Here is a 25,024-nt window from a genome sequence, read left to right on the forward strand (position 1 = left end):
GATATATAGGTTAGGGTGGATTGGCCATGCTAAATTATCGCAGGTTAGGCAGCATCCAAGGAACAAGAAATTCGACGTTTCGGGCCAGAGCCCTTCATCAGGCCCGAAACGTCGAATTTCCTGTTCCTTGGATGCTGCCTGCCCTGCTGTGCTTTAACCAGCAACACATTTTCAGCTCTGATCTCCAGCATCTGCAGACCTCACTTTTTACATGCTAAATTACCGCATAGTGCTCAGGGATGTGTAGGTTAGGGTAGATTGTCCGTGCTAAGTTACCCCATAGTGTTCGGGATGTGTAGGCTAAGTGCATTAGTCAGGGCTAAATGTAGAGTAATAGGGTAGGAGAATGGGTCTGGGTGGGATACGCTCTGAGGGTCAGTGTGGACTTGTTGGGCTGAAGGTCCTGTTTCCACCCTTCGGGATTCTTTGTTCTGTGTAACAATAGGTCATGTGGGAAAGTGAGGACTGGACATCAGAGTCAAGAAGGTGGTTTTGGAAAAGCTCAGCTCCAAGGAGCAGGAGAATCGATGTTTCAGCCAAAAGCCCGTCACCAGGAGTAAGGGTAAAAACATTGGCAGCCAATGTTGCCGGGTCCCGAAACTACCGAGAACGCGCTGCGAACCCGGAGCTCTGAAGGAGAGCCAGACCAGACTGGAAGCATTAACCGTGTCCCGCAGTGGGGCTCAAAGCGGACTTACGTCGAGAATGGGTCCACCACAGTACGCGCAGCGAGGGCAGAACAAGGTGTGGTAATCTTTCTCGCAGTACGCCCGGCAATCGCGCTCGTAAAATCCCCTCAGCCCGATCTCTTCGTGGCAGTGTGCGCAAACAAAATGCTCCGGGTGCCAGTTCATGCCCAACGCCGTGACAATCTGGGGAGGATCCAAAACAAACACCAAGTTCACTGCGTCAGTTAACGGTGCCTCCAGGCAATTGCTGGCTCACTACGTGTCCGCGAGACCCATGAGGCAAAGGAAGAGGAGGTGGCTCTTCAAAACCTCAAGCCTGCTTGGCCATTCCATAGGATCCCGGCTGATCCTGATGTTCCTCACATCCATTTTCCTGCCCTCTAACCCCTGATTCACCCCCCACCAGACCCATCAAGAACCCGTTGCAACCCTAAATGGACTGATGAGGGCCAAGCGTTGGATGCTGTTTATCTAGACTTCAGCAGCGTTCCAGATGGGAGACTGGGAAAGCCTCTCTGGCCCAGTTGTCCCCGGATGCCAGCGGAAGAGAGGGACTCACCGTGCCGATGATCGGCTTCCTGCAGGAGCCGCAGAGCCCCTTGGCGTCGGTGCTGACCCCCAGCTGGTGGAGGTCAGATTCCAAAGCGCCCAGTATGTTGTCCAGGTTCGTCTCTGCTCCCGGGGGAGCGGCTTCCCGGGCGGAGACGGGCGCTCGCTCTTCCAGCCCGCTCGCACCAAGGATCTGGAGGGAAGAGACAAGTCAGAGTTCAGCATTCCGGCCGGGAATCTGATCCCCCCCACCCCACCCACCCAAACCCTCCCTTCACCGCCCTGCTGAGGATCTGGGACAGGAGCAGATCGAGACCGGGGGCGAAGGGCGCCCCCGGAATATCCTCTTAAAACCGCCAGGTCAAGGAGGAGTGTGGACCTGAGGGACGGGCACAGTTTGCCCAAGTTAACGAAGAGGCAGGTGCAGCATTCCCGTGAGTTACACGTTCATTCCCGCCTATGGTCTGTTAACAGCTCAGCATTTCTATGGCTGGTCTACTTCAGTTTCTGGTCAATGGGGACTCCCAGGATGTTAATAAGTGGCTGGGTGGGGAGATGCAGTGACGGTGATGCCATTGAATGTCAAGGGGGGGCCATGGTTCGATTCTGTCTTGGTCACTGCCTGGCACACCTGACGATAGCCGCCACGTTGTCATTCCAAACCTGAGCGACGCCCTGATATGGTTCTCGATCTTATCAGGACACCTTACGCAATTCAGGTTGGCCATGATGTCATCGAGCTGTTGGGCCGCTGACTTTGAACTCAGGAGCTGGGTTTCCGTGGTAACCCGAGGACCCTCGGCGTCCTTGCTGCAAGAGAAATGGAGATGCGATGAGTAAACGCTGCAGGTTTGGCGAGGGTCTGTCGAACGGAATTGAAGAGACGGTGATAACTCCTGGACTGGTACAATCCCATTGGTCTCCGCCCACTGGTACTGTCAACGCGGTCATCCTCATTGACATCATTGTGGTGAACAACTATTGCCAACTTGAGGGGAATGACCTGTCCACATTGGCGTTGGTGAGGTGAAGGGGTACCCAAAGTGGCCTTAAAGGGACGCCATCTTACCCTTCCCACCCCCTTCCCTGTATCATGCAATCATGAAGGGCGTAGCTAGGGTGAATGGCCAAGGATGCTTTCCCCAGGGTGGGGGAGTCCAGAATCAGGGGGCATAGGATTAAGGTGAGAGGGCGAAGGTATAAAAGGGACCCAAGGGGGCAACTTTTTCACATAGAGGGTGGTGCGCGTATGGAATGAGTTGCCAGAAGAACTGAAGGAGGCCGGTACAACGGCATTTAAAAGGCATCTGGATGGCTACGTGAATAGGAAGGGACGTAGGCTAAATGCTGGCAAATGGGACCAGCCTTATTCAGGACGTCTGGCCAGCATGGATGAGTTGGACCGAAGGGTCTGTTTCCGTGCTTTCCGTCTCTGTGACTGCATGACAGCAGGGATGGGGAGGGGGGGGTCAGAGTTGGCAGGGGAGGTTGGGAGGCAGGTGGTCGAGCTTCTGAAATGATTTGCCCATCCTCGCTACCCACTAAGCTGTAGGCTAGCCCGCCTAACCTTGCCCCAAGGTTCGGAATACACTGGCAAGTAATGACCCACCAAAGGGACAATTCCAACCCATCTGCACTAGGTTGGGGGGGGGGGTGTTAGGGGAGAGGCAAAGAAATTAGTGGAAAGGTGTTGGAATCTGCAGAGCCACCTCATCAAGACCTCGTCCTGGAGGTCTCTCAATCAAAGGTCTTCTGACCAGAATGGTTGGATTTACTGAGACTGTGAAGTAGGGATGAGCGAGGGAAACCCCTTCCTCCAGCAACTGATATCGATAGCTAGATGGCGTTCATCTGGATACAGGAAGGATGCTATCGAGGGGTCAGAAGAGATGTTGTCGGTTATGGAAGGTTTGAGTTGGAAGGAGAGGCTGGACATGTTGGAACTTTCCTGTTTCACCGGAGCGTTGGAGGTTGCGGGGAGGGCAACCTGATGGAAGTTTACAAAATAATGAGTGTAGGTAGATGTCAATGGCAGCTGTCTTTTCACGAGGGTGGAGGTTTTAGAGACTGGGGGGCGGGGCAGGTTTTTAAGGTGAGGGGAAAGAGGTTTAAAAAAAGACACGAGGGGAAAAACATTTTACAAAGGAGGCAGTTCGCTTCCTGAGGGAGTGGTGAACGTGAGCACCCTTCGAGTGTTCGAAGGGTAAGGCCAAGAATAGGTAGGTAACGTTCGGGCCTATGGGAGAGGGGGAAGCAGCCAGGGTCAGATCAGTTTAGGATGATGTTCAGCATGGACTCTTGGCAGAAGTGTCTGTTTCCGTGCTGTATGACTCTATCACCACGGTTCACAGAGATATTCTGCAAGGGAGGCATTGCTCAACCACTGCGTTCATTTCAAAAGGAATAAAGCTGCCAAAATCGCTGCCTGTTGATTGGATTTCGAAGAGTTTAATCAAGCCAGACAGAGGTGAAAACCACACAAGGTGTATAATAGATGTAGCTTATCACCAGGAAAGGGGCGGAGGGGATGTGGGGGGAGCGGGGCCACTTGTGACACGATGAGTAATTAGATGTTGAAAATGTTCAGCCTGATTTAATGCAAGATTAAATCTCAAACGTTCCAAAAAAGATCTGCAGAATGACAAAGCAGAGATATTTGCGAGGTGACACTGAGGGATGTGAAATTAGCTGCATAGGTCATCAGTGCAGCTGGTTCAGCCGGACTCACTGGTCTCCTGTGCAGTAACATTTAATTACACTTTAGACTTTTATCAGTAAATGTTATTAAAGGGAAGAAATGGGCTCCCTTAACTTTGTGACGATACCACGGCCTTAAGAGGTGCACTTTGTCCCCTGGTTTGTTTCGGTGAAGAGAGGTTGAGACAGAGGTGTCAGTTGGTGTAGTCGGAGCCAATGAAGTAATCAGTATGTGGGGCTTTAAGGTTTTTTTTAAGTTGGAACAATAGAAGCAACCTGAACGGGTGGGATCAAGGTCTGCCAGAGCCGAGTTTTAGATTGAGCTTGTAACAGTTGATGGGATCCTGAAGCTGGGTTTGGAAGCTGCAGTGCAACTCTCCCTGCTACTCTATCTCTCTCTCTCTCTCTTTTTCTCCCCCTCTCTCTTTTCTCCCCCCTTTCTCTTTCTCCCCATCTCTCTTTCTCTCTCTCCCTCTCACTCTCTCTCTCTCTCTCTCCCTCTCTCTCTTTCTTTCTCTGTCTCTTCCTCTCTTATTCTCCCTCTCTCTTTCTCTCTCCCTCTCTCTCTCTGTCTCTTTCTCTCTCTCTCCCTCTCTCCCTCTCCCTCTCTCACACACAGATTTCTCTCGATATTTTTCCCTCCTGCACTGGAGAATGACCTGTGGGACAATCCATTTTACTGAATTTGCCTTTGCCGAGGGTGTGTTGATGGGAATGTTCTGTATTGGAACAGTTACTGTTTAATAGTTGAATAATCTCTTATTCTGCTAAGTTTTCCAATTGACTTATTTCAGCTACAGCGGTTGAATAAAGTGTGTTGTGCTTCAAGCCTGGTAGTTTGACCAATCCAATTGCATCCAGAACGCAGTGTCTAGAACTTGCCTTGAGATTAACAAAATGTTAGAGTCGGGCTATCCTCTCCAAATATTTTTGAGGGGGTTTGGTTTGATCCATAACAACTTAGAAGGAGCGATGTTCCAAAATACTTGCCACTATAAACTTCATTGCTCTGCTGTTCTTTAATGAAACTTTATCTTATGCCACTAGATTTTAATTCACTCTGGAAGGAAAGGTGAAATAACGATGCGACTTTGTGGTGCTGTGTGTATTGGATATCCCTCATTAACGCTGGTACAAATTGAATTGAGCATGAGGATCAGACCATTAAGAGACTAATTCTGCCCAGACCCTCAGCACCCAGCAGTCTTCATATTGTTTCAGATGTTGTTCCATGCAATATGCAGAAAAACTGCTCATCCCCCACCCCATTCTAAAATGAAAGTCTGAAGTTCTGGAGTCCTTTCTTCTCGGTCAGGTTTGCAGAGCCATGAATTATCCTGATCCTGCCCTTCTGATCAGAGACTGAAAATTTAAACCAATATGTCTGATGCATACATTTTCTGTAATGTATTAGTTCTGAAAGGTTTTAATGTGGTGGCATGGTGGCTCAGTGGTTAACACTGCTGCCTCACAGTGCCAGGGACCGGATTCGATTCCTGCCTCAGGCGACTGTCTGTATGGAGGTAGCACATTCTCCCTGTATCTGTGTGGGTTTCCTCTGGGTGTTCTGGTTTCCTCCCACAGGTCAGGTAAATTGCCCATAGTGTTTGGTGCATTAGTCAAGGGTAAATAATAGGGTAGGTGAATGGGTCAGTGTGGACTTGTTGGGCCGAAGGGCCTGTTTCCATACAGTAGGGAATCTAATCATGAGAGAGGACTGGACGTCTTCCAGTCGAGTTGCATGCAACCACAGCAGAGTCGGAATCGGGGGAGCAATGGGCAGGCCATTCTCCAGCCGCCTCTGCTGTTCCATGGGCTGCTGTGATAGTAACCTCACACCCCCTGACTAGCAACCACCAGCACTACCACCTCCAATCTCCCCCACCCATAAAAAACCGCTGCATCAAATAATCTGCCAAGGAGTTCTAGCAGGTCAAGCTAAGGAGTGACTGACCTTTTCTGCATTGCTCAAGGCTGCATTTGTGTCTCATCATTCGGAGCGCCCATCGACTATGAAGGAAGGGGGCAGTGGGTTGACCAACTCATGCACACACTCTTCAGTCAAGAACATTTTCAACCTCAATGGAAGCAGCGCAAGTGGCAGCCAACTCACCTGCCAACTGGAGGACTTCTGTTAGCTTCATCTCCCGTGACCTTTGCTACTTCGTTCAGTCGGGTCTGGTAGACTGCCTGAAAGTGGGAGAGATGTGCAGAACCCACATCAGAGGCAGCAACGATCAATAATTTATCCCGACCACGTTGCCAGACAGATCTCTGCTACCATAAGGGGCGGAAATCTGATTCACGACCCCTCCAACCACCCACCGCAGGAGCCCATACCTTTGAAATCAAAAGGTATGGGAATATTTGATCATTTCATTTCCTGTTTTGGCGCCCACTCAGATGTCAGTCCAAATGCATGACCTCCCAGCTCAGAGACAGAACACTGCTGCGGTGCCCCATTCATCATAAATTTAACAAAAAAACTTTTTTAATTAAACTATTTTTTCTTCACCCGTTCAGAGATGTTACACCCTCTCGTGGGACTTAAGCCCGGGACTCCAGTTCCAGTGGTGTGGACCACATCAAATTTGTATTTTTTTTAATTCAACCTATTTTTCCAATCAACCTGTTCAGAGATATTATTGCACACAAACTCTGAAGCAAGTGGGACAAGAATCCAGGTCCCTTGATCCAGGGTAGACACACTATGCCAAAATAGGGCACTCGTTGCCTTTCTTTTCAATTTAATCTATTTTTCGAATCAACCTATTCAGAGATTTGATTGCACACACCTCTGGACTAGGTGGGACATGAACCCAGGGCTTTTTTATTCAGGGGTAGGGACATTATCACTGTGCCATAAGAGGACCCTCATCATTTCTTTTTTATAGTTAACCCATTTTTCTTGTCAGCTTGTTATTGTGAAGGTCTGGAGCAGGTGGAACCTGGGCGTCCTAGTCCAGAGGTAGGTGCATTGCCACAGCGCCTTCATCATCCTTGTCAGGAGATGAAGGAGAATAGTTTCATTGGCCTGCAATTTACCTGAAAAGCCAGCACGGGGGAATGATGGTGGGATTAAGCAGACTGACCCATCAAGCTCTTAGCAAACGATATATTCCAGCAAGTCCTAACGTGGGACTTGAACCTGGATGCATTCAACACATCGAGGAGATGGGTGAACGACCCTCGGCTCACAACACCGTAGCGCCATCCGTCGCTGTTGGTGAGCCCCGGGGCTAAAGTTGTTCAGAGAATTCTTACTTGTAAGAGCACTGGGTTGGACCCATCTGGCGCCGGTGGACTGCTCTTCGCGGGGCACGCTGCGATGAGGTTAACATCCGAGGAAGCTTGCGGGGTCGGGTCTCCTTCCCGGCTGCTCACAGAGGTTTGCTCAAGTTCAGCCAACAATAAGTCTGGAAGCACACGGGGGAACCAACAGACCATGATCCGAGTCCGCCATGAAATCCCGACCAATGCCCCGGACGCCAGCTGAGGAAATCTCACTCACCCTGGCCCTGGGGTTTCCATTTCCGAATGAAGGCACCGTCCACCCGTTATGCTTCACCCAAGGGGGGATACAGCACAGAAGGAGGCTGCCCGTTCCCCTGGTTCCTGTACTGGCCAATCATCTACTCTAACCCCATTGTGCAGCCAGGTCTAAATAACCATCCAATTCCCCTCTTGAAGGCCTCGATTGAACCTGCCTCCCCAACATTTCCAAGCAGTGCTTCCCAGACCCTGACTACTCTTGTGTAAAAGTGCACTTCCTCATCTATTTAGGGCGGCACGGTGGCACAGTGGTTAGCACTGCTGCCTCACAGCGCCAGAGACCCGGGTTCAATTCCCGACTCAGGCGACTGACTGTGTGGAGTTTGCACGTTCTCCCCGTGTCTGCGTGGGACTGCTCCGGTTTCCTCCCACAGTCCAAAGATGTGCGGGTCAGGTGAATTGGCCATGCTGAATTGCCCGTAGTGTTAGGTAAGGGGTAAATGTAGGGGTATGGGTGGGTTGTGCTTCAGCGAACCTGTGTGGACTTGTTGGACCAAAGGGCCTGTTTCCACACTGTAAGTAATCTATCCCTTGCTTCCATGGCCTCCTCGTTCTTGTTCCTTTAGCAAGCGGGGAACAGTTTCTCCCTGTCCACTAGCTCCAGCGCGCTCACGATTATGAAGCCCTCTATCAAGCCTCCCTTCAGCCTACATCTCTCAGATGAGAAATCCCAGCTTTCTCACTCCCCACACTCTTGGCTGAATTTTCCCATTCCTGGTATCATCCCCCTAAAAGCCTCCTGCACGCTCTCCTTCTCTCACATTCACGCCCTTCCTTCGTGAGACACCTACAACATGTACACAGTGAAGTCGAGCCAGTTTCCTGCAAATGCCTCCCTCCTCTGATACCTGTTAATGAAGCTGAGAACGCCGGGCAGTTTCTCAACTGCTCTCTCGACCTGATCTTCAACGGCCTGTGCGCACTCAAACCAGTGTTCCCCCCTGCTCTTGCACTCCCTTTGAAGTTGCGTACCTGCTTCTTTACGCATTGCGTTTCAATGTTCTTCCAACCAATATGCACCATCTTCCACATCTCGGCATTAAATCTCATCTGCCACCTATCCACACCAATCTGTCGAGATCCCTTTGGAAATTTACTCATGGGTCTATTGCAAGTTTAAACACCCCACCCACCCGAAAATCCATGTACACCACATTAACGGTGTGTTAATGCCATTGAGCCTGTCACCTCTTCAGAACAAAACTCCAGTACGTTTGTTCAACATGATTTCCCCTTTAGAAATCCATCCCAGCTCTCCCACATGTGACTTTTTTAAAAAATTCAGTGGCTGTTATTTCTGTCATAGAATTATGGAATCCTCACAGTGTGAAAGCAAGCCATTCGGCCCATCGAGTCCACGCTGACCCTCCAAAAGCATCCCAGCCCGCACCTATCCCTGTAACCGTTCACTTCCCAGGGCTAATCCGCCTAGCCTGGACACAATGGGCAATTTAGCGCGGCCAATCCACCCAAATCTGCATATTATTGGACTATGATTCGAAATGGATTAGAATCTCTACAGTGTAGCAATTTCCTCTCCACAGCCCATCGTTTCCATTCACTTTGATTCGCTTAAAATCCATTAGATACCCTGCAGTGTGAAAACAGGCCCTTCAGCCCGACAAGTCCACGCTGACCCTTCAAAGAGTAACCCACCCAGACCCATTCACCGAACCTAAATTTATCCCTGACTAATGCACAATGAGTAATTTAGCATGGTCAATCCACCCTAACCTGCACATCCCTGAACACTATGGGGTAATTTAGCATGGCCAATCCACCCTAACCTGCACATCCCTGAACACTATGGGTAATTTAGCATGGCCAATCCACCCTAACCAACACATCCCTGAACATTATGAGGTAATTTAGCAAGGTCAATCTGCCCTAACCGACACATCCCTGAACACTATGGGGTAATTTAGCATGGCCAATCCACCCTAACCGACACATCGCTGAACACTATGGGGCAATTTAGCATGGCCAATCCACCCTAACCTACACATCCCTGAACACTACGGAGTAATTTAGCATGGCCAATCCACCCTAACCTTCACATCCCTGAACACTATGGGGTAATTTAGCACGGCCAATCCACCCTAACCTACACATCCCGGAACACAATGGGGTTATTTAGCATGGCCAATCCACCCTAACCTACACATCCCTGAAAACTATGGGGTAATTTAGCATGGCCAATCCACCCAAACCTGCACATGCCTGAACACTATGGGGTAATTTAGCATGGCCAACCCACCCTAACCTACACATCAGTGACCACTATGGGTAATTTAGCATGGCCAACCCACCCAAACCTACACATCCCAGAGCACTATGGGTAATTTAGCATGGCCAATCCACCCTAACCTACACATCCCTGAACACTATGGGTAATTTAGCATGGCCAATCCACCCTAACCTACACATCCCTGAACACTATGGGGTAATTTAGCATGGACAAACCACCCTAACCTACACATCCCTGAACACGATGGGTAATTCAGCATGGCCAATCCACCCTAACCTGCACATCCCTGAGCACTATGGGGTATTTTAGCATGGCCAACCCAACCTAACCGACACATCCCTGACGACAATGGGTAATTTAGCATGGCCAACCCACCCTAACCTACACATCCCTGAACACTATGGGTAATTTAGCATGGACAAACCACCCTAACCTACACATCTCAGAACACTATGGGGAATTCAGAATGGCCAATCCACCCTAACCTGCACATCCCTGAGCACTATGGGGTAATTTAGCAAGGCCAACCCACCCTAACCTACACATCCCTGAGCACTATGGGTAATTTAGCATGGCCAACCCACACTAACCTACACATCCCGGAACACTATGGGTAATTTAGCATGGCCAATCCACCCTAACCTACTCATCCCTGAACACTATGGGTAATTTAGCATGGCCTATCCACGCTAACGTACACATCCCTGAACACTATGGGTAATTTAGCATGACCAACCCACCCTAACCTATACATCCCTTAGCACTATGGGTAATTTAGCACGGCCAACCCAACGTAATCTACACATCCCTGAACACTATGGGTAATTTAGCACGGCCAATCCACCCTAACCTACACATCCCTGAACACTATGGGTAATTTAGCATGGCCAACCCACCCGAACCTATACATCCCTGAACACTATGGGTAATTTAGCATGGCCAATCCACCCTAACCTGCACATCCCTGAGCACTATGGGGTATTTTAGCATGGCCAACCCACCCTAACCGACACATCCCTGACGACTATGGGTAATTTAGCATGGCCAACCCACCCTAACCTACACATCCATGAGCACTACGTGTAATTTAGCATGGCCAACCCACCCTAACCTGCACATCCCTGAACACTATGGGGTAATTTAGCATGGCCAACCCACCCTAACCTACTCGTCCCTGAACAGTATGGGTAATTTAGCATGGACAAACCACCCTAACCTACACATCCCTGACGACTATGGGTAATTTAGCATGGCCAACCCACCCTAACCTACACATCCCTGAACACTATGGGTAATTTAGCATGGCCAATCCAACCGAACCAACACATCCCTGAACACTATTGTTAATTTAGGATGGCCAATTGACCCTAACCAGCACATCCTTGAGCACTATGGGTAATTTAGCATTGCCAATCGACCCTAACCAACATATCCCTGAACATTATGCGGTAATTTAGCACGGCCAGTCCTCCCTACCCTACACATTCCTGAACACTATGGGTAATTTAGCATGGCCAATCCACCCTAACCTACACATCCCTGAACACTACGGAGTAATTTAGCATGGCCAATCCACCCTAACCTTCACATCCCTGAACACTATGGGGTAATTTAGCACGGCCAATCCACCCTAACCTACACATCCCGGAACACAATGGGGTTATTTAGCATGGCCAATCCACCCTAACCTACACATCCCTGAAAACTATGGGGTAATTTAGCATGGCCAATCCACCCAAACCTGCACATGCCTGAACACTATGGGGTAATTTAGCATGGCCAACCCACCCTAACCTACACATCAGTGACCACTATGGGTAATTTAGCATGGCCAACCCACCCAAACCTACACATCCCAGAGCACTATGGGTAATTTAGCATGGCCAATCCACCCTAACCTACACATCCCTGAACACTATGGGTAATTTAGCATGGCCAATCCACCCTAACCTACACATCCCTGAACACTATGGGGTAATTTAGCATGGACAAACCACCCTAACCTACACATCCCTGAACACGATGGGTAATTCAGCATGGCCAATCCACCCTAACCTGCACATCCCTGAGCACTATGGGGTATTTTAGCATGGCCAACCCAACCTAACCGACACATCCCTGACGACAATGGGTAATTTAGCATGGCCAACCCACCCTAACCTACACATCCCTGAACACTATGGGTAATTTAGCATGGACAAACCACCCTAACCTACACATCTCAGAACACTATGGGGAATTCAGAATGGCCAATCCACCCTAACCTGCACATCCCTGAGCACTATGGGGTAATTTAGCAAGGCCAACCCACCCTAACCTACACATCCCTGAGCACTATGGGTAATTTAGCATGGCCAACCCACACTAACCTACACATCCCGGAACACTATGGGTAATTTAGCATGGCCAATCCACCCTAACCTACTCATCCCTGAACACTATGGGTAATTTAGCATGGCCTATCCACGCTAACGTACACATCCCTGAACACTATGGGTAATTTAGCATGACCAACCCACCCTAACCTATACATCCCTTAGCACTATGGGTAATTTAGCACGGCCAACCCAACGTAATCTACACATCCCTGAACACTATGGGTAATTTAGCACGGCCAATCCACCCTAACCTACACATCCCTGAACACTATGGGTAATTTAGCATGGCCAACCCACCCGAACCTATACATCCCTGAACACTATGGGTAATTTAGCATGGCCAATCCACCCTAACCTGCACATCCCTGAGCACTATGGGGTATTTTAGCATGGCCAACCCACCCTAACCGACACATCCCTGACGACTATGGGTAATTTAGCATGGCCAACCCACCCTAACCTACACATCCATGAGCACTACGTGTAATTTAGCATGGCCAACCCACCCTAACCTGCACATCCCTGAACACTATGGGGTAATTTAGCATGGCCAACCCACCCTAACCTACTCGTCCCTGAACAGTATGGGTAATTTAGCATGGACAAACCACCCTAACCTACACATCCCTGACGACTATGGGTAATTTAGCATGGCCAACCCACCCTAACCTACACATCCCTGAACACTATGGGTAATTTAGCATGGCCAATCCAACCGAACCAACACATCCCTGAACACTATTGTTAATTTAGGATGGCCAATTGACCCTAACCAGCACATCCTTGAGCACTATGGGTAATTTAGCATTGCCAATCGACCCTAACCAACATATCCCTGAACATTATGCGGTAATTTAGCACGGCCAGTCCTCCCTACCCTACACATTCCTGAACACTATGGGTAATTTAGCATGGCCAATCCACCCTAACCTACACATCCCTGAACACTAGGGAGTAATTTAGCATGACCAATCCACTCTCACCTACACATCCCTGAACACTATGATTAATTTAGCATGGCCAATCCACCCTAACCTGCACATCCCTGAACACTATGGGGTAATTTAGCATGGCCAACCCACCCTAACCTACACATCCCTGAGCACTATGGGTAATTTAGCATGGCCAACCCACCCTAACCTACACATCCCGGAACACTATGGGTAATTTAGCATGGCCAATCCACCCTAACCTACTCATCCCTGAACACTATGGGTAATTTAGCATGGCCAATCCACCCTAACCTGCACATCCCTGAGCACTATGGAGTAATTTAGCATGGCCAACTCACCCTAACCTACACATCCCTTACGACTATGGGTAATTTAGCATGGCCAACCCACCCTACCCTACACATCCCTGAGCACTATGGGTAATTTAGCATGGCCAACCCACACTAACCAACAAATCCCCGAACATTATGCGGCAATTTAGCACGGCCAGTCCGCCCTAACCTACGCATCCCTGAACACTACGGAGTAATTTAGCATGACCAATCTACTCTCACCTACACATCCCTGAACACTATGGGTAATTTAGCATGGCCAATCCACCCTAACCTGCACATCCCTGAACACTATGGGGTAATTTAGCATGGCCAACCCACCCTAACCTACACATCCCTGTGCACTATGGGTAATTTAGCATGGCCAACCCACCCTAACCTACACATCCCGGAGCACTATGGGTAATTTAGCATGGCCAATCCACCCTAACCTACACATCCCTGAACACTATGGGTAATTTTGCACGGCCGATCCACCCTAACCTACACATCCCTGATCACGATGGGTAATTTAGCATGGCCAACCCACCCTAACCTATACATCCCTGAGCACTATGGGTAATTTAGCATGGCCAACCCACCCTAACCTACACATCCCTGAACACTATGGGTAATTTAGCATTTCCAATCCACCCTAACCTACACATCCCTGAGCACTATGGGGGAATTTAGAAAGGCCAACCCACCCTTACCTACACATCCGTGACCACTATGGGTAATTTAGCATGGTCAACCCACCCTAACCGACACATCCCTGAGCACTATGGGTGATTTAGCATGGCCAACCCACCCTAACCTACACATCCCTGAACACAATGGGTAATTTAGCATGGCCAATCCACCCTAACCTACACATTCCTGAGCACTATGGGTAATTTAGCATGGCCAAACCACCCTAACCTACACATCTCTGAACACTATGGGGTAATTTAGCATGACCAATCCACCCTAACCTACACATCCCTGAACACTATGGGTAATATAGCATGGCCAATCCACCCTAACCTACACATCCCTGAGCACTATGGGGTAATTTATCATGGCCAATACACCCTAACCTACACATCCCTGAACACTATGGGGTAATTTAGCATGGCCAATCCACACAAACCTACACATCCTTGTGCACTACGGGGTAAATTAGCATGGCCTATCCACTCTCACCTACACATCTTTGAACACTATGGGGTAATTTAGCATGGCCAATCCACCCTAACCGACATATCCCTGAAAACTATGGGGTAATTTAGCATGGCCAACCCACCCTAACCTGCACATCCCTGAACACTATGGGGTAATTTAGCATGGCCAACCCACCCTAACCTACACATCCCTGAACACTATGGGTAATTTAGCGTGGCCAATCCACCCTAACCTGCACCGCCCTGAACACTATGGGGTAATTTAGCATGGCCAATCCACCCTAACCTACACATCACTGAACACTATGGGTAATTTAGCTGAGCCAACCCACCCTAACCTACGCAAGCTGAACACTATGGGGTAATTTAGCACAGCCAATCCACCCTAACCTGCACATCCCTTAACACTATGGGGTAATTTAGCATGGCCAACCCACCCTAACCTGCACATCCCTGAGCACTATGGGTAATTTAGCATGTCCAACCCACCCTGACCTACACATCCCGGAACACTATGGGTAATTTAGCATGGCCAACCCACCCTAACCTACACATCCCTGACCACTATGGGTAATTTAGCATGGCCAACCCACCCTAACCTACACATCCCTGACGACTATGGGTAATTTAGCATGGCCAACCCACCCTAACCTACACATCCCTGAGCACTATGGGTAATTTAGCATGGCCAACCCACCCTAACCTACACATCCCTGAACACTATGGGGTAATTTAGCAAGGCCAACCCACCCTAACCTACACATCCCTGAACACTATGGGTAATTTAGCGTGGCCAATCCACCCTAACCTGCACCGCCCTGAACACTATGGGGTAATTTAGCATGGCCAATCCACCCTAACCTACACATCACTGAACACTATGGGTAATTTAGCTGAGCCAACCCACCCTAACCTACGCAAGCTGAACACTATGGGGTAATTTAGCACAGCCAATCCACCCTAACCTGCACATCCCTTAACACTATGGGGTAATTTAGCATGGCCAACCCACACTAACCTACACATCCCTGAGCACTATGGGTAATTTAGCATGTCCAACCCACCCTAACCTACACATCCCGGAACACTATGGGTAATTTAACATGGCCAACCCACCCTAACCTACACATCCCTGACCACTATGGGTAATTTAGCATGGCCAACCCACCCTAACCTACACATCCCTGACGACTATGGGTAATTTAGCATGGCCAACCCGCCCTAACCTACACATCCCTGAGCACTATGGGTAATTTAGCATGGCCAACCCACCCTAACATGCTCATCCCTGAACACTATGGCGTAATTTAGCATGGCCAACCCACCCTAACCTACACATCCCTGAACACTATGGGTAATTAAGCGTGGCCAATCCACCCTAACCTACACCGCCCTGAACGCTATGGGGTAATTTAGAAGGGCCAATCCACCCTAACCTACACATCACTGAACACTATGGGTAATTTCGCTGAGCCAACCCACCCTAACCTACACAAGCTGATCACTATGGGGTAATTTAGCACAGCCAATCCACCCTAACCTGCACATCCTTTAACACTATGGGGTAATTTAGCATGGCCAACCCACCCTAACCTACACATCCCTGAGCACTATGGGTAATTTAGAATGGCCAACCCACCCTAACCTACACATCCCGGAACACTATGGGTAATTTAGCATGGCCAACCCACCCTAACCTACACATCCCTGACCACTATGGGTAATTTAGCATGGCCAACCCACCCTAACCTACACATCCCTGACGACTATGGGAAATTTAGCATGGCCAACCCACCCTAACCTACACATCCCTGAGCACTATGGGTAATTTAGCATGGCCAACCCACCCTAACCTGCACATCCCTGAACACTATGGGGTAATTTAGCATGGCCAACCCACCCTAACCTACACATCCCTGAACACTATGGGTAATTTAGCGAGGCCAATCCACCCTAAACTACACCGCCCTGAACACTATGGGGTAATTTAGCATGGCCAATCCACCCTAACCTACACATCACTGAACACTATGGGTAATTTAGCTGAGCCAACCCACCCTAACCTACACAAGCTGAACACTATGGGGTAATTTAGCACTGCCAATCCACCCTAACCTGCACATCCCTTAACACTATGGGGTAATTTAGCATGGCCAATCCACCCTAACCTACACATCCCTGAACACTATGGGTAATTTAGCATGGCCAATCCACCCTAACCTACACATTCCTGAGCACTATGCGTAATTTAGCATGGCCAAACCACCCTAACCTACACATCCCTGAACACTATGGGGTAATTTAGCATGACCAATCCACCCTAACCTACACATCCCTGAACACTATGGGTAATTTAGCATGGCCAATCCACCCTAACCTACACATCCCTGAGCACTATGGGGTAATTTAACATGGCCAATACACCCTAACCTACACATCCCTGAACACTATGGGGTAATTTAGCATGGCCAATCCACACAAACCTACACATCCTTGTGCACTACGGGGTAAATTAGCATGGCCTTTCCACTCTCACCTACACATCTTTGAACACTATGGGGTAATTTAGAATGGCCAATCCACCCTAACCTACACATCCCTGAACACTAAGGGTAATTTAGCATTTCCAATCCACCCAAACCTGCACATCCCTGAGCACTATGGGTAATTTAGCATGGCCAATCCACCCTAACCTACACATCCCTGAACACTATGGGTAATTTAGCATTTCCAATCCACCCTAACCTGCACATCCCTGACGACTATGGGTAATTTAGCATGGCCAACCCACCCTAACCTAAACATCCCTGAGCACTATGGGTAATTTAGCATGGCCAACCCACCCTAACCTACACATCCCGGAACACTATGGGTAATTTAGCATGGCCAACCCTCCCTAACCTACACATCCCTGACCACTATGGGTAATTTAGCATGGCCAACCCACCCTAACCTACACATCCCTGACGACTATGGGTAATTTAGCATGGCCAACCCACCCTAACCTACACATCCCTGAGCACTATGGGTAATTTAGCATGGCCAACCCACCCTAACCTGCACATCCCTGAACACTATGGGTAATTTAGCGTGGCCAATCCACCCTAACCTACACCGCCCTGAACACTATGGGGTAATTTAGCATGGCCAATCCACCCTAACCTACACATCACTGAACACTATGGGTAATTTAGCTGAGCCAACCCACCCTAACCTACACAAGCTGAACACTATGGGGTAATTTAGCACGGCCAATCCACCCTAACCTGCACATCCCTTAACACTATGGGGTAATTTAGCATGACCAATCCACCCTAACCTACACATCCCTGAACACTATGGGTAATTTAGCATGTCCAATCCACCCTAACCTACACATTCCTGAGCACTATGCGTAATTTAGCATGGCCAAACCACCCTAACCTACACATCCCTGAACACTATGGGGTAATTTAGCATGACCAATCCACTCTAACCTACACATCCCTGAGCACTATGGGGTAATTTAACATGGCCAATACACCCTAACGTACACATCCCTGAACACTATGGGGTAATTTAGCATGGCCAATCCACACAAACCTACACATCCTTGTGCACTACGGGGTAAATTAGCATGGCCTATCCACTCTCACCTACACATCTTTGAACACTATGGGGTAATTTAGCATGGCCAATCCACCCTAACCTACACATCCCTGAACACAAAGGGTAATTTAGCATTTCCAATCCACCCTAACCTGCACATCCCTGAGCACTATGGGTAATTTAGCATGGCCAATCCACCCTAACCTACACATCCCTGAACACTATGGGTAATTAAGCATTTCCAATCCACCCTAACCTGCACATCCCTGACGACTATGGGTAATTTAGCATGGCCAACCCACCCTAACCTACACATCCCTGAGCACTATGGGTAATTTAGCATTGCCAATCCAACCGAACCAACACATCCCTGAACACTATTGTTAATTTAGGATGGCCAATTCACCCTAACCTGCACATCCTTGAGCACTATGGGTAATTTAGCATTGCCAATCGACCCGAACCAACATGTCCCTGAACATTATGCGGTAATTTAGCACGGCCAGTCCTCCCTAACCTACACATTCCTGAACACTATGGGTAATTTAGCATGGCCAATCCACCCTAACCTACACATCCCTGAACACTACGGAGTAATTTAGCATGACCAATCCACTCTCACCTGCACATCCCTGAACACTATGATTAATTTAGCATGGCGAATCCACCCTAACCTGCACATCCCTGAACACTATGGGGTAATTTAGCATGGCCAACCCACCCTAACCTACACATCCCTGAGCACTATGGGTAATTTAGCATGGCCAACCCACCCTAACCTACACATCCCGGAACACTATGGGTAATTTAGCATGGCCAATCCACCCTAACCTACTCATCCCTGAACACTATGGGTAATTTAGCATGGCCTATCCACGCTAACCTACACATCCCTGAACACTATGGGTAATTTAGCATGACCAACCCACCCTAACCTATACATCCCTGAGCACTATGGGTAATTTAGCATGGCCAACCCAACCTAATCTACACATCACTGAACACTATGGGTAATTTAGCATGGCCAATCCACCCTAACCTGCACATCCCTGAGCACTATGGGGTAATTTAGCATGGCCAACCCACCCTAACCTACACATCCCTGACCACTATGGGTAATTTAGCATGGCCAACTCACCCTAACCTACACATCCCTGAGCACTATGGGTGATTTATCTTGGCAAACCCACCCTAACCTACACATCCCTGAACACAATGGGTAATTTAGCATCGCCAATCCACACTAACCTACACGTCCCTGAGCACTATGGGTAATTTAGCATGGCCAATCCATCCTAACCTACACATCCCTGAACACTATGGGTAATTTGGCATGGCCAATCCACCCTAACCTACACATCGCTGAACACTATGGGTAATTTAGCTTGGCCAATCCACCCGAACCTACACATCCCTGAACACTATGGGGTAATTTAGCATGGCCAATCCACCCTAACCTACACATCCCTGAACACTATGGGTAATTTAGCATGGCCAATCCACCCTAACCTACACATCCCTGAACACTATGGGGTAATTTAGCATGGCCAATCCACCCTAACCTACACATCCCGGAACACTACGGGGTATTTTAACACGGCCAATCCACCCTAACCTACACATTCCTGAACACTATGGGGTAATTTAGCATGGCCAATCCACCCTAACCTACACATCCCTGAGCACTATGGGGTAATTTAGCATGGCCAACCCACCCTAACCTACACATCCCTGACGAATATTGGTCATTTAGCATCGCCAATCCACCCTAACCTACACATCCCTGACGAATATTGGTCATTTAGCATGGCCAACCCACCCTAACCTACACATCCCTGAGCACTATGGGTAATTTAGCATGGCCAACCCACACTAACCAACATAACCCTGAACATTATGCGGTAATTTAGCACGGCCAGTCCACCCTAACCTACACATGCCTAAACACTATGGGTAATATAGTATGGCCAATCCACACTAACCTACACATCCCTGAACACTAGGGAGTAATTTAGCATGAGCAATCCACTCTCACCTACACATCCCTGAACACTATGGGTAAATTAGCATGGCCAATCCAGCCTAACCTGCACATCCCTGAACATTATGGGGTAATTTAGCATGGCCAACCCACACTAACCTACGCATCCCTGAGCACTATGGGTAATTTAGCATGGCCAACCCACCCTAACCAACACATCCATGATCACTATGGGTAATTTAGCATGGCCAACCCACCCTAACCTATACATCCCTGAGCACTATGGGTAATTTAGCATGGCCAACCCACCCTAACCTACACATCCCTGACGACTATGGGTAATTTAGCATGGCCAACCCACCCTAACCTGCACATCCCTGAGCACTATCGGTAATTTAGCATTGCCAACCCACCCTAACCTACACATCCCTGAAAACTATGCGGTAATTTAGCATGGCCAATCCACCCTAACCTCCAAATTCCTGAACACTATGGGTAATTTAGCATGGCCAATCCACCCTAACCTACACATCCCTGAACACAATGGGTAATTTAGCATCGCCAAACCACCCTAACCTGCACATCCCTGAACACTATGGGGTAATTTAGCATTGCCAATCCACCATAACCTACACATCCCTGAACACTATGGGGTAATTTAGCACGGCCAACCCACCCAAACTACACATCCCTGAACACTATGGGGTAATTTAGCACGGCCAATCCACCCTAACCTACACATCCCTGAACTCTATGGGTAATTTATATGGCCAATCCACCCTAACCTACACATCCCTGACCACTATGGGGTAATTTAGCACGGCCAACCCACCCTAACCTAAACATCCCTGAACACTACGGGGTATTTTAGCACGGCCAAACCACCCTAACCTGAACATTCCTGAACACTATGGGGTAATTTAGCATGGTCAACCCACCCTAACCTACACATCCCTGAACACTATGGGTAATTTAGCGTGGCCAATCCACCATAACCTACACCGCCCTGAACACTATGGGGTAATTTAGCATGGCCAATCCACCCTAACCTACACATCACTTAACACTATGGGTAATTTAGCTGAGCCAACCCACCCTAACCTACACAAGCTGAACACTATGGGGTAATTTAGCACAAGCAATCCACCCTAACCTGCACATCCCTTAACACTATGGGGTAATTAAGCATGGCCAACCCACCCTAACCTAGACATCCCTGAGCACTATGGGTAATTTAGCATGGCCAATCCACCCTAACCTACACATCCCGGAGCACTATGGGTAATTTAGCATGGCCTATCCACCCTAACCTACACATCCCTGAACACTATGGGTAATTTAGCATGGCCAATCCACCCTAACCTGCACATCCCTGAGCACTATGGTTAATTTAGCATGGCCAATCCACCCTAACCTGCACATCCCTGAGCACTATGGGGTAATTTAGCATGGCCAATCCACCCTAACCGACACATCCCTGACGACCAAGGGTAATTTAGCATGGCCAACCCACCCAAACTTACACATCCCTGAACACTATGGGTAATTTAGAATTGCCAACCCACCCTAACCTACACATCCCTGAACACTATGGGTAAAATAGAATGGCCAATCCACCCTTACCTGCACATCCCTGAACACTACAGGGTAATTTAGCATGGCCAATCCACCCTAACCTACACATCCCTGAACACTATGGGGTAATTTGGCATGGCCAATCCACCCTAACCTACACATCCCTGAACACTATGGGGTAATTTAGCATGGCCCATCCACACTAACCTACACATACCTGAACCTTATGGGTAATTTAGCATCGCCAATTCAACCTAACCTGCACATCCCTGAGCACTATGGGGTAATTTAGCATGGCCAATCCACCCTAAACTACACATCCCTGAACACTTTGGGGTAATTTAGCATGGCCAATCCACCCTAACCTACACATCCCTGAGCACTATGGGTAATTTAGCATTGCCAACCCACCCTAACCTACACATCCCTGAACACTATGGGGTAATTTAGCATGGCCTATCCACCCTAACCTACACATCCCTGAAAACTATGGGTAGTTTAGCATGGCCAATCCACCCTAACCTACACATCCCTGAATACTATGGGAAATTTAGCATGGCCAACCCACCCTAACCGACACATCCCTGAACACTACGGGGTAATTTAGCACGGCAAATCCACCCTAACCTACACATCCCTGAACACTATGGGTAATTTAGCATGGCCAATCCACCCTAAACTACACATCCCTGAGCACTATGGGGTAATTTAGCATGGCCAATCCACTCTCACCTACACATCACTGAACACTATGGGATAATTTAGCATGGCCAATCCACCCTAACCGACACATCCCTGAAAACTATGTTGTAATTTAGCATGGCCAACCCACACTAACCTACACATCCCTGAACACAATGGGTAATTTAGCATCGCCAAACCACCCTAACCTGCACATCCCTGAACACTATGGGGTAATTTAGCATTGCCAATCCACCCTAACCTACACATCCCTGAACACTATGGGGTAACTTAGCACGGCCAACCCACCCAAACCTACACATCCCTGAACACTATGGGGTAATTTAGCACGGCCAATCCACCCTAACCTACACATCCCTGACGAATATTGGTCATTTAGCATGGCCAACCCACCCTAACCTACACATCCCTGAGCACTATGGGTAATTTAGCATGGCCAACCCACACTAACCAACATAACCCTGAACATTATGCGGTAATTTAGCACGGCCAGTCCACCCTAACCTACACATGCCTAAACACTATGGGTAATATAGTATGGCCAATCCACACTAACCTACACATCCCTGAACACTAGGGAGTAATTTAGCATGAGCAATCCACTCTCACCTACACATCCCTGAACACTATGGGTAAATTAGCATGGCCAATCCAGCCTAACCTGCACATCCCTGAACATTATGGGGTAATTTAGCATGGCCAACCCACACTAACCTACGCATCCCTGAGCACTATGGGTAATTTAGCATGGCCAACCCACCCTAACCAACACATCCATGATCACTATGGGTAATTTAGCATGGCCAACCCACCCTAACCTATACATCCCTGAGCACTATGGGTAATTTAGCATGGCCAACCCACCCTAACCTACACATCCCTGACGACTATGGGTAATTTAGCATGGCCAACCCACCCTAACCTGCACATCCCTGAGCACTATCGGTAATTTAGCATTGCCAACCCACCCTAACCTACACATCCCTGAAAACTATGCGGTAATTTAGCATGGCCAATCCACCCTAACCTCCAAATTCCTGAACACTATGGGTAATTTAGCATGGCCAATCCACCCTAACCTACACATCCCTGAACACAATGGGTAATTTAGCATCGCCAAACGACCCTAACCTGCACATCCCTGAACACTATGGGGTAATTTAGCATTGCCAATCCACCCTAACCTACACATCCCTGAACACTATGGGGTAATTTAGCACGGCCAACCCACCCAAACCTACACATCCCTGAACACTATGGGTAATTTAGCACGGCCAATCCACCCTAACCTACACATCCCTGAACTCTATGGGTAATTTATATGGCCAATCCACCCTAACCTACACATCCCTGACCACTATGGGGTAATTTAGCACGGCCAACCCACCCTAACCTAAACATCCCTGAACACTACGGGGTAATTTAGCACGGCCAAACCACCCTAACCTGAACATTCCTGAACACTATGGGGTAATTTAGCATGGCCAACCCACCCTAACCTACACATCCCTGAACACTATGGGTAATTTAGCGTGGCCAATCCACCATAACCTACACCGCCCTCAACACTATGGGGTAATTTAGCATGGCCAATCCACCCTAACCTACACATCACTTAACACTATGGGTAATTTAGCTGAGCCAACCCACCCTAACCTACACAAGCTGAACACTATGGGGTAATTTAGCACAAGCAATCCACCCTAACCTGCACATCCCTTAACACTATGGGGTAATTAAGCATGGCCAACCCACCCTAACCTAGACATCCCTGAGCACTATGGGTAATTTAGCATGGCCAATCCACCCTAACCTACACATCCCGGAGCACTATGGGTAATTTAGCATGGCCTATCCACCCTAACCTACACATCCCTGAACACTATGGGTAATTTAGCATGGCCAATCCACCCTAACCTGCACATCCCTGAGCACTATGGTTAATTTAGCATGGCCAATCCACCCTAACCTGCACATCCCTGAGCACTATGGGGTAATTTAGCATGGCCAATCCACCCTAACCGACACATCCCTGACGACCAAGGGTAATTTAGCATGGCCAACCCACCCAAACTTACACATCCCTGAACACTATGGGTAATTTAGAATTGCCAACCCACCCTAACCTACACATCCCTGAACACTATGGGTAAAATAGAATGGCCAATCCACCCTTACCTGCACATCCCTGAACACTACAGGGTAATTTGGCATGGCCAATCCACCCTAACCTACACATCCCTGAACACTATGGGGTAATTTGGCATGGCCAATCCACCCTAACCTACACATCCCTGAACACTATGGGGTAATTTAGCATGGCCCATCCACACTAACCTACACATACCTGAACCTTATGGGTAATTTAGCATCGCCAATTCAACCTAACCTGCACATCCCTGAGCACTATGGGGTAATTTAGCATGGCCAATCCACCCTAAACTACACATCCCTGAACACTTTGGGGTAATTTAGCATGGCCAATCCACCCTAACCTACACATCCCTGAGCACTATGGGTAATTTAGCATTGCCAACCCACCCTAACCTACACATCCCTGAACACTATGGGGTAATTTAGCATGGCCTATCCACCCTAACCTACACAACCCTGAAAACTATGGGTAGTTTAGCATGGC

The 25,024-nt window shown here is 48.5% G+C and overlaps 1 protein-coding gene across 1 annotated transcript in view; it reads right to left on the reverse strand.

Moving 5' to 3' along the window:
• Positions 1–25,024, reverse strand: part of LOC132834481 (paxillin-like) — a 42,705-nt gene that overhangs the window by 4,917 nt on the left and 12,764 nt on the right. Inside the window, exons 2-6 of the mRNA XM_060853396.1 lie at positions 7,200–7,351; positions 6,049–6,125; positions 1,949–2,048; positions 1,249–1,431; positions 699–872 (exon numbers count right to left, since the gene is read on the reverse strand). Of these exons, the coding sequence (XP_060709379.1) occupies positions 699–872; positions 1,249–1,431; positions 1,949–2,048; positions 6,049–6,125; positions 7,200–7,351 (686 nt within the window). The remainder of the gene's footprint in view (positions 1–698; positions 873–1,248; positions 1,432–1,948; positions 2,049–6,048; positions 6,126–7,199; positions 7,352–25,024) is intronic.

This window comes from Hemiscyllium ocellatum, chromosome 40, assembly GCF_020745735.1.
Source record: "Hemiscyllium ocellatum isolate sHemOce1 chromosome 40, sHemOce1.pat.X.cur, whole genome shotgun sequence".
NCBI classification, from domain to species: domain Eukaryota; kingdom Metazoa; phylum Chordata; class Chondrichthyes; order Orectolobiformes; family Hemiscylliidae; genus Hemiscyllium; species Hemiscyllium ocellatum.